Consider the following 12,037-nt stretch of genomic DNA (forward strand, 5'->3'; position numbering starts at 1 on the left):
TGGGAGGGAGGACGGGGCTTACTCTTTTGAGCAAGGTGGGGCTGGCTGGGACTGGTAGCGAGGATTGAAAGGTTCAGAGCTGAAGGAATAAGCAAGCATTTTGGCTAGTTAGTTCTTTGAAGAGTCGTCTGTGTCACCTCTGTGCTTCCAGTAGTTTGTAATGCGGGGGGGTTGTTACCATAGTTGAAGACATCACTATCAGCAATTATGCAGCCAATATGTCCCAATTTATTTTTTACACATTAAATATTCTTTTCATTTATTGAAGTTTAATGTATATATACTTAATAAGAAGTTATGTTTTTCAAATTGAGTTCAAGATTTTGCAATTTGTTACCCTTTTTATTCATTAATATTTGATAGAAAATATATATATCATCAGGGCTCTAGGTCGCTCCAAAATTGGGACGGGTAACGGACCCAAAACTCTGTCATTGGCCGGGTAACTGGTAGCAGTATATAGGAGAGACACAGTGGTAACTGGTAGCAGTATATAGGAGAGACACAGTGGTAACTGGTAGCAGTATATAGGAGAGACACAGTGGTAACTGGTAGCATTATATAGGAGAGACACAGTGGTGACGTAGGAACACATCCCCTCCCTGGTAACTGGTAGCAGTATATAGGAGAGACACAGTGGTAACTGGTAGCATTATATAGGAGAGACACAGTGGTAACTGGTAGCAGTATATAGGAGAGACGCAGTGGTGACGTAGGAACACATCCCCTCCCTGGTAACTGGTAGCAGTATATAGGAGAGACACAGTGGTGACGTAGGAACACATCCCCTTCCTGGTAACTGGTAGCATTATATTGGAGAGACACAGTGGTGACGTAGGAACACATCCCCTCCCTGGTAACTGGTAGCAGTATATAGGAGAGACACAGTGGTGACGTAGGAACACATCCCCTCCTTGCACAGCAGATTGGCAAATCAAAGAGCTCATTTGCCAAAATGTCGGGGCACACAAAGAAAAAAGCACTTAACATATACAGAAGAGGGTGGAGAAGGCTAGGACAACACCAACTAGTGACATAGTTTGTAGTCCGCAAGAGCTCAATGTAGAGTAGACTTGAAACAACTCCTGCACTCTATATTTCAACTCTTCTTAACTTCACCAGTGACCAATTCCAAGTTTAATACTCAAACCTTATCCTATTCTCATTTTCCGTGACCGGAAAGGGAAAACGTGGGTGGCTGGGCGTACTGAACAACATATTCAACTTTTACAATACTGCAGAGACTTTGTAGATGTGTGATAGCCATAGAACGGAGTATTCCATTTGGAATTGGTCGCCGTCACCCCATCCATCATAAGTTCCGAAATGTAACTCACTTCAATGACGTTAGAGTGACGTTGAACTTCGGTAGAACCTTGGGTTGTAATGTATACCTATCTGGGTGTGAATAAATAAGTCAAAATCAATCTTAATCTGCTGCGTCTGTGATCAATGAACCAAAATGTGTGATTCTATACACCCATTGTATGGTGAAACAGTTCTCAAAATCATCAAATTTCAGCACATACTTTATGCTGATAATGATGACTTGGGGTGCCAGATAACTTCTCTCAGGGGTAAAACAACATGAATACAGCCATTTCACTTTCCCCATATGAAGTATCAGGACAAATGTTTTGATGTATTGGTAGAATTTGCCTTGTTCGTGTTTGTTTATGAGAGCTGCTTCACAATACAATTTGAGTGAAGGAATCCCTACTTCTGGATCCTCAATTACAGAGCACAGAACTAACCGATAAAGATTATCAACAATATTTTGGCTTATTTCATGCCTAGGTAGCTAATGGAACCCAAGGTTCTATCAAAGTTCATCATTGATTTAACACAAAGTTTATCTCTCTTATAAAACAAAACATTCATGCTTTTCAACCAAACTTTTGTCATTATCATTATTTTTTAATATCCAGTGGAGGATTTCCCTGCAAATGTCACCACAAGGTGGACACTCAGCAGGAGTGAACAATGAGTCCCTGAGAATTGCACAGTACTGCAAATGCATCAGTCATCTTGTTTGAGCGATGGGACTTTAAAAGTAGGAATTGTCTTCCAATGGTTGTCATTGCCCTAAAAACAACAATAGCTTCACCAGCTGAGGTTAATTTGTGATTCATTAAGCAGTTGAGTCCATAATTTATTCTGACCCCTCCCCTCCCCTTTCTGTCCTGACCCCTTATCTATAATTTATACATTATGGATTATTATTATGGACTTGAACTGTTATTCGTCTCAATTTATTATTCTGAGCACAAGAATCTTCCAGAAATCCTCTGCTGGATCTCTAGATTTCCTCTCTTGCATAAGAGACATTGAAGATTGTCTCACACCTGACCTGACGGTAGTAGTCCCAAACTAACCGCTAACTGGCATATTAGACTACATGATTAAATCATTTAGCTAGCCTAACTCCCCTTATATATAACTCTATGCTAACTCCAAAGCTAACCGAGTCAACATGTCCAGGTAAAACAGTTTCCTTTGACTCACTGAGACCTCCTGCTGGAAGACTCACACCCATGACTGCTGGTAATAATACAACTGTTTGGTAATGCCTGTGTAATGGAGTGTATTATGACACTTTGATATGATGCAGTCAATGCTTTGGCTTTGCCTTGCGTGTAAATAAACACGTCGTGCATGACAACAAAAACCCTACTTTTGTTTACATTGTATAATGATGACTATGAACAGAGGTTGAAAAGAACTGTCGCTTGCCATCGTGCGAGGCCATCGGCTGCTCAGAGAAGGCACTCGCTTTATTGTAACAGAAATGTGAGTGAAGTTCAACATTGTACGATATGTGGCTACTTACCAACAAGGGGAATTACTGTATTATACGTAGTAGCTGTGCTCGAGGACTGATCTTTATCATGAAAGACTCAAGGAAAAGGCAGGTGAGATCATCACCCTAAAAGGTCGAAACCAGTTGTGTATTTTCTATGTTGTACATAACCAGCCATGTTAGAATATATTTAACAAGAAATCTGACGACGCTAGCACTGAAGTTGATTGTCAGTGCATGCCTAGACATTTGTAAATTAACACCACCTGGTGTTGGGGAAAGTGAAACAAATGGAATGGTTTTTGTGCGCATGTGTGAATGGGAAGATTGAGACGTATCACTCGCCATCACCCACTCATTGCCCCCTCTCTCATCTACCTGTTTAACATTTGTTTACATGTTTGGTTTTTGTTATCCCTCTGTCTGTATCTCTGCATCTTGTGCCTACCATAGACTTGTGCTTGAGTGGTTATATTAGAGTTTCTACGTGCATCTATACATCATTGTAAGTCTAAGGAATAGAGGAATATTGTTTCTCTTCATTTGTGTGTGTGTGTGTGTGTGCGTGTGTGTGCGTTTAGTGTACTCCTGTCTGTTCAACCCTTTATGACACTATGTATTTGTGTGTGTGTTCTCCAGAGTTCCGCTCACCATCCCACGTGAGCGGACTGAACCGCACGGCTTCGCTGAGCGGAGCCGACCGGAGCGAGTCGTTGTCGGTGAGCGGCAGCAACAGCCAGCTCAACAACAGCAGCCCCTCACCGCAGTACACTCCCGACTTCTATGTCCGAGCCCTCACCGACCTGCAGTTCGTCAAGGTAGGAACATGTCCCAACAGGTGCACATTTGATCATATAAAACAAGCACAATGTAATGTAATTCAAGTGAATAGCCATCGTGGCTGCTACCGATGTGCGGAGCTACATGTCTGCAAACGGCAGACAACCGTTTAAATATTTATCGACTTTGTTATCACAGATGTTTAAGTGAAATTACTTTTCTAGCTGGCTGTACATCATCACAAACCAGCTAGAAAACATGGCAAAAGTCAGTCATGCTAAATTCTAAAATTGTAAACGTCTTGCATCTAAAGAGCCTCATTAGTATTTATTCTGATTGTGTTCATCTACAAAGGAACCATAGTAATGTATTTGATTGTCGGTAGTGCATCAGTGGTCCTTTACCTGTGTGTACCTAGTCCAAGCGTGACTGCTTCATCATCCATTGTCTTTGCATGTAATCATGGTGGCGCCGTTTCCCAAAAAAAACGCTGTTCCGACTGACTTCACAGAACACACGCACTGGCATCATTGATAAACATGCTGAATATGAACTAAATGTCTATATATTGTGGAATATATAGACGGTTTACTAGATCTAATGATTGAAATGGTACCGCTTAAGAAATATTAGCGGATAACAGTATATTGTTGAAACTGTCAAGTATTGATTTAACTGTATTTAATTATATCAACCTTGGGCTCTTCATAAAAATAGCTTTTTCTCATTTCACTGTAGAAAGTAATCCTATACCAAATTAAAGAACACCACTAGTCTAATCTTTTTGTATCAAGCCAACTAGAATTACCAGAGTTATTATCAGTCAGGGGGGCAGTGAAGCCAATAGTGTCTGAAGCCAGTAGGAAATCCTGACTTCCTGAAAGTTCATATAATGGCCTGTTGTGGTGCTGTCATTGGGCCATAGACTTCACCTAGACTGTATTACCTTAATAAACATGGTGTATACTTTCTGCTTCCAGTCACTAGTTTAAAGTCTCATTTCTCATGTCATAATATTCTTTTTGGAAAATTATGGTCCCATTTATTTAAAAGATTACCATAAAGTCGAGTATGTTCTGAGGGGCGTGGCTACCTTTACAGTCTATGATCGGGATCCACCCCCCGTTCGAGTCAAAATAAAAACCAACAAAGAAGAAGGAGGGAAGTCCCGCCTCGCTGTCTGGGCCAGCCAATGGGCCAGCTGGGCCCAAACGGATCTAGAAAAGACGGCGATTTACAATCCAAGGACTGACGGGCTTCATCTTATACGTCCATATCAGACCCATAGATTTACAGTCTATGCTATCAGTTTATAGTCCATGACTATCATTCTTCCCCCCCGGCCCTCAGATCACACGGGCCCAGTACCAGAACGGCCTGGTGGCGTCTCGTCTGGACAGCATGCCCCAGTCCCCTGAGAGCGGCCACAACGTGGCCCACGTGGACCAGACTCCGCCCGCCGGCGCCACGACCGCGGGCCCCGGCGTCGTCTCCATCCCCATCCCCGGCGCGGAGAACGGGTCGGACGAGACCACTCTCCTCCTCAACGAGCAGAACTGCCTGGCCGCTCCGCCACGTGCCACAGCCAATCACCACAGCCAATCAGAGAACAGCATCTGACACAGCGCCCACCCCCCCCTGGGCGCGAACTGCGCTCCGCACGAGGGAACCAACCAGGGACAGAGAGATGCAGACATTGTCTCACGGCCTCACGCGGACGACAAGGCCCCAAAGAGGCTAAGCATATTGTGTACATAATATGCAAAGGATTTATTCAAAACAAAACGAAACAAAAATGGCAACAAAACAAACATGCACTCACCGACATGCGTACATGCGTTTTCCTCTCCTCCAGGTGAAGCTGCTAGTGTCATTTAAACCTTACATTTTCCCAATGCAGTACAGAGTTCATCGCTTGGTGTGTGTGTGTGTGTGTGTGTGTGTGTGTGTGCGTGTGTGTGTGTGTGTGCGCCCGTGCGCGCCACTTTTCCATCTCACCGTAAAGTCCTCCGTTAAGAGACTCAGGGAGACCACCCCCCCCCCCCCCCCTCCCCCCCTACAAATAACCTTGCACAACGATTAGCCTGGCCAAACCAAAGTGCACGTGTTGTACTCTGTGTGCACACCCTCACCCGTACAGCTAGAAGACAAAACACCATCCCTGCATGATGACAGTAGTACTATGCTCTGTACAAAAGGAAAACATCTATATGTTGCCAGACAGAAGCTACTTGTAGGCTCTAATTAGTTTGACTCCCCCATCACCCCACAGTACTATTTATTCCATGTGTATGCTAGAATGCCAACTGCATGTATGCATGCTCTCTCTCTCTCACACACACACACACACACACACACAGACACACTCTTAAGACGTTTTGAACAGTTCATATTGGTTCTTTCATGTTTCGGCAGTATATTCTTTGTGGTTTTTCTTTCTTTTTTTCAGTCCCCAAGCCATTCATCAGCACAGACAGGCAGTCGGCTCACTTTGTGTCTAAACCATGTGTACTTGGTCATACAACCCTGGCTGGCAATCACCAAAAATAAGAGATTTTTTTAACGAATCGCACATGTTGCATGATGAAGTATGTATTAGGCTTAAGACAATCATTACTATTATGAACGTGTCTTGTAGGGTACATTACTGTAGCCCTGCCCCGATACTCTCGGATGTCCTCCTATCGTTGCCTTGGATAATTAGTAATTACTTTTGATTCCGATTCCTCCAGCATGGGTGCTGTTTGTCCATTTGATGATGGGGGCTACAAATGAAAGACCACACTTATCAGAATGTAGAGAGCCGTGTAAATATGGTTGAAGGCTACGCTAGTAAGACGCAGGATATAAGGACAATAGTCAATGTTAGAGGTACTTGAGGGTCCCAAGTGTGTGTGTGTGTGTGTGTGTGTGTGTTGTGTGCACACATGCGCGCATGTGTAACCAAAAGAGTGAAGTGTTAATCAACTCCTGACTACATGCATTCACGTACACAGTACAAAACCTTATTTATTTTTAATATAGCAATGTGATTTAAATTTTATTTTTTTAACACATTGGACTGTTTTTTTTCTTTCTTTTTTGCATCTCATGTAAATTCTGTTGTGTTTTGTTATCCATGTTCTGTTCAGATGAGGGGGTCGTGCTGTTGTGCAGATGGGGAGAGGCTTACAGTCATGCAATTGGATTGCCTGCCTTGTGGTAAAATTATAATAGTAGCATTAGTGCAAACGCTGGCACTAGAAACTGCCACATTTTAAGTTTTATGTGAAACGATAGTGTTTTGTTTGACTATGATCATGCCAGTCTCGTTCAGACCCCTGTAGCCTATACACACTCCAGCACATTACGGTGCCCTTATCAGATCGAAGTATGTTTTTTTTTTGTATGATCTGAAGAATTACACGTACAATCAACAGCTGCCGCTGATACATTAATCAGATTATGGTCTGAAGGATTGTGTGAAACTAAACTACTGAAGCTATTTCGATCGTGGTAAAACCACCGATCTAGCTTGTCTCACTGCTGAGATCACCAGCTCTCCCCAACGATCCACCTCAACAACTGCGTATGATACCAAAACCAGATTCACGCTGTCCTCGAGGGGAATTAACATTTATATATGGGATAATATTGGATGCAAACACTGTTATTCCATGCTTTGAAAAGCTTTAAAAAAAAACATCACTAATGAGGAAGCAAAAAGAAATGTGTCCATAACTTATCTCCAAACAGTAATTTTCTTCTGGTATTACATGTCATGACTCATGGGTCAGGGTAGTCGACCACGAAGGCCATTATTGAGGCTATAGTTTTGTTGTGTAGCACAGTGTGCATCTCACTGCCTTAAAAAAACACACACAAGTTCTGTTTGAGTGAGTACAACTCTGTAGGGTTATTTCCTATTATTCTTTCCTTATATATAATCAATTTCAAGGGTCCAAAATGTTCTGTTGTAAAGTAGCCAAAGACTTGGGACTCATTATGATACAAACACGCACTTTAGCATGGACTGCGTTATTTTAAGGCTATTAATACGTTATGGAATGACCACGGAGCTCGAGAAAAATAACACGTTTCACTGAAAGGCTGTTGTTTTACGAGTCATACGAGTAGATATTGTAAATTAGGAGTCACAAATATGCCAAAGTCGCCAGCTCACACTTTCTGTCGCAATAATGGTTATTCACAACAACAGGGTTTCACATCCTGTGCTTAAGTGGCACTGTACTGTACTTTTCCACAACATTTCCCTCTCCCATCAGCACCTGTTCACCTCACTGTTCTGTTGCCTTCAGTCTGTTTGTTGACGTTGCTGGATTTTGTGTTCATTCCTGAGGCCCGATTTATACTTAACCGATCGATGGAGCATCATTTAGGCATGACTCATGTCATGGGCCATACACACAACACACAGACTCTCACACATACATGTATTTATCTTCATAAAGGAGACATTTGGTTTTCTAGACGAAATGTTTTAGCAGGTCTGGTAGCGGTTACCATTAAAGTGTGTGTTGCTTGTGACGTTTGTTGGGTTCTAAAGTTGAGCATAACCCCCTAAGATGTACTGGACTTGAGTGTGTGTGTGTGTGTGTGTGTGCGTGCGTGTGTGTGTACTGTGTACAATGTATATGTATGGGTGTGACATGTCGAGTCCCAGGTTATTTTTGTACCTCAACACTGTCAGTAATCGTGGTAAACAATCTTTTGTTTTGTTTAGGTTTTTTTAATTGTTATTAACTTTATTTTGAGAGCCGGGGAGAATGGGGTGACTTTTAACCGGGGTTAAAATCATTGATAGTCCTCCGTTTTGTCTGGCATGCTTTAACTTAAAAGAGAAACAAGGTGTAAATACTGTTTTATAATTACTTGTTTTAAAGATGAAGAAAGTTGTTAATAAACCTGAGATATATTTCTCTACAGAAATATGTAGCAGTCCTGATTTCTGACATGTTGGACTGCATACACACAGTAGCAGACATGTTGGACTGCATACACAATTACACACAGTAGCAGACATAATACCAACCTTTGCACAACCAATTCTGTATACTGTCATCAGCTGTAGGTGATTGCATGACTACCAGTGACCAATTGTATTGCTTCAAATTGACAAACGTTGCAAATGCATGTTTGTCATAAGTTGATCATCATACTATCATACTATACTATACTATACTATACTATATATATATATATATAATATAATTTAATAATACTATAATTAACCAAATCTCTGTCTGAACGTCCGTCTGTCAGAAACACTGCCGCAGCTCCTCACCGCCTGCACCAATCACTCCCACTTTTCACACAGGCATTGACCCTAATAATATGGAGTCCCTTTTTTCAATTTTACAAATTATTGATTAATAATTAATTTATTAGTGCATTAAAATTACCCATCCACTTTCTCTCTCAGAAACTGTCTTAGCTATATTCTCAACACTTGGAGGGGAGGTTCATAATAATTATTAAAATTAATGTAATAAATAATTACATCCGTTGGCCTCATGGTGGCGCTATAACAGCCCACATTACATTTCGCTTTATAACTTGAACCGTATTCCTTGGATTCCTTGGGTCATGACCTCACTTCCCACATTCACACACCAATGCGGTGGCAAGCTCACACCGACCGACTCATTGGAGGCAATGTAGGGTTCAGTGTCTTGCCCAAGGACACTTCGACATGAGGAGCTGGGATTTGAACCGCCAACCACCCATGGATTATTGGACAACCTGCCCTACCTCTTGAGCCACAGCCGCCCTTAAACCACTTAAGCCCTATACGTATAATAATAGTGAAAATGGCCGATCTATAAGTTCACAACGTGTTGTATCGCGACTCATGCACTTTCTTTTCTTGTATGAGAAGTTGGACTGATGTCACAGTGAATGAAAGCAAGTTATGATTTTGTGCAACATGTTTATAAAATTGGCCTTCGTCCAAAGAGACAAGGCCTCACTCACTTGGTAGTGGAAAACAATGCAGAAGCTGTGATTAAACATATCTGTCCCAATGGAAACGATGTGGTAGAAATCTTAAATATCCTTGCTAGAAACAAACTCTTAGAACACAGAAGATAGAGTATAGTAAAAGGAGGATCTAGCACAGAGGTTCTCAACCCCGTGCCTGGAATTGAATTGAAAGGGTTGAGAACCTCTGATCTAGTACCCAGAAGGGCGTAAGACAGAATGAACACAGACAGTCTGCAAGCAAACTCACATACCGGTAGTCTAACGTTTATCTAATTCTCATGGAACACGAAGGTGAATGCAGGATTTAGTTGATATCGGTTATCTAAAAAATGCATAAACAAGGTCAGGGGAGGAAGGGAGTGTTGGGGGCCCGTCTCTCTCTGGGGGCCACCGGTGCATGATGACAGGCCAAGGAGCACAACACAGGCCTGTGATAAGTCTGTTCTCGCAAATCTCACATAGGCTATTTCACAAAGGTCAGTTTGTGCCAGTTATTTCATAACATCATTATAGAACACTTTTCCTTTATCAGCGGTCTCCTGCAGGATGACTATGTCCCCCATCCACAGGGCAGTATTAATTTTGCGAATCATTTGCTTTGGCCTTTGCAGTCAGCAGATCTCAACCCACCTATGGGAAATGTTGGACCAATGTGAACAACACTCCCCACTATCATCAAACACAAAGAGGGAATATCTTTTGTTAGAATGGAGTTCTGTGCATCCGGCCACAGGGGTTCATGCCCAGCATTGCCCACTACTGCAGAGACTAGGGGGTTTGTATACATTTGTTGTGCCTATCACAAGTTGTCCTCGACAACTTATGTGTGTGCATGCGTGCGTGTGCGCGCGCGAATAGCATAGTTTTGGAATCTCAACCGTTTCCAAAAAAATAACTTTTTATTTTCTTTTTCTTTTTAAGTAATCATATGGCACAGACTCTCCCAGCAGAGTTGCTGCAATGTGATCACTGAGACGTTGTTTTCGGTTTGACTTTTCACATCTATAACCTTTACTATTTAGCCCCGCAACTACAGGGTTAGGTTGGCGATGTCAGTCTATCCATCTACTGTACCACTTTGGTCCTAATCAACATATTTCAAAAACTACTATCTAGCTTCTAGCTGGATTGTCTAGAATGTTCTGCGCCTTCTTGAACCCCAGACGATGGCCTTTCCTGTAGTGGCAGTGTAAAAAGATGAGAGGTCCGAACACAGATCTGCTCCACATTTTATTTTAAAAACGCTGTCATTTTACACAGATTCAACGTTTCAGCCTTTGTTGACCTTCATACAATTTACAATTTACAATTTAGGCATTTAGCAGACGCTCTTAATCCAGAGCGACTTACATTAAGCAAAAACAAAAGCATGGGAATACATCACATAAAAACATTCATCATGAAACATGCGTAAGCTAAGAAAGTAACAGTGGAATATCTATATAATGAAATTTATACGTATAAACTTTACACTATGCTATACATATGTACTATGGCGTGCTATGACTATATACAATGCAATTCTAGTGCTGTCTACATAACATGCTATAAGTCTGTTTCAAATGCTATCTAAGTCTACAGAAGTGCTATCTAGGGTAGAGTAAGTGCTATGGGCCATGATGGAGTCTGAAAAGGTGGGTTTTCAGACTACGGCGGAAGATTGGGAGTGATGCTGCAGTTCTGACTGCCATGGGAAGTGCATTCCACAGTTTTGGAGCCAGAAGGGAGAAGAGTTTGGGACGTGTGGAGCGTTGTGTGGTGATCAGGTGACATAGTTTGTGACACACCTCCCTTATATGGTAGTAGGTCACAGCACATTGAGACAATTACTTCAAACACCATTCTGTGAATGAATAAATAATAATTCAATAATTAGTAATTATCACTGTGGAAAGACCACCACATCATACAAGTCTAAAACTTGCTGGCATAAACTAGCCTCGCAGTGGCTATTATTATTTATTTTATTACTTTACTCTAGTGCTCACATGTGCACACCTTCTACTCCCAGAATATCAGGTTGGACTTTTCACATCTATAATCTTTACTATTTAGCCCCGCAACTACAGGGTTAGGTTGGCTATGTCAGTCTATCTAGCTGGATTGCCTAGATAGAATGTTAAAAGGTAGGTGTGGGAGCTGTGTCACAGGAGGGATCCATGTAAGAAAGGGTTGAAAATGAATCTCAGGGGATATTAGTTGACCAGCTGGGCAATTCACATGAACCATGAATCTATGCTCATTATCAATTAAATCAATTGAAGTTTATTGTGCTGTAGTTAAAGAGAAATTACACAATGTATCTGGTTAAAGATTTGTTGCACTCCACGGCATAAACATGGTGAGGAAATTACAAATGATCAATAAATATATTTATACATATCTGGCAACAATTTTGTATTTTAAATAAATACTTTTCAGAAACAATACAGTGAAATATCACTACAATAAATATGTGAATGCTAATAGAACAAT

General features: G+C 41.6%; 1 protein-coding gene across 1 annotated transcript in view; it reads left to right on the forward strand.

Moving 5' to 3' along the window:
- Positions 1 to 8,503, forward strand: part of LOC308317298 (metal transporter CNNM4) — a 33,340-nt gene extending 24,837 nt beyond the window's left edge. The window contains exons 6-7 of the mRNA XM_080766191.1: positions 3,440 to 3,618; positions 4,931 to 8,503. Coding sequence (XP_080622317.1) covers positions 3,440 to 3,618; positions 4,931 to 5,200 — 449 coding nt within the window. The 3' untranslated portion in view covers positions 5,201 to 8,503. The remainder of the gene's footprint in view (positions 1 to 3,439; positions 3,619 to 4,930) is intronic.
- Positions 8,504 to 12,037: the final 3,534 nt, after the last annotated feature.

Source organism: Protomyctophum bolini (genome assembly GCF_963924005.1).
Source record: "Protomyctophum bolini genome assembly, chromosome: 6".
Taxonomy (NCBI): domain Eukaryota; kingdom Metazoa; phylum Chordata; class Actinopteri; order Myctophiformes; family Myctophidae; genus Protomyctophum; species Protomyctophum bolini.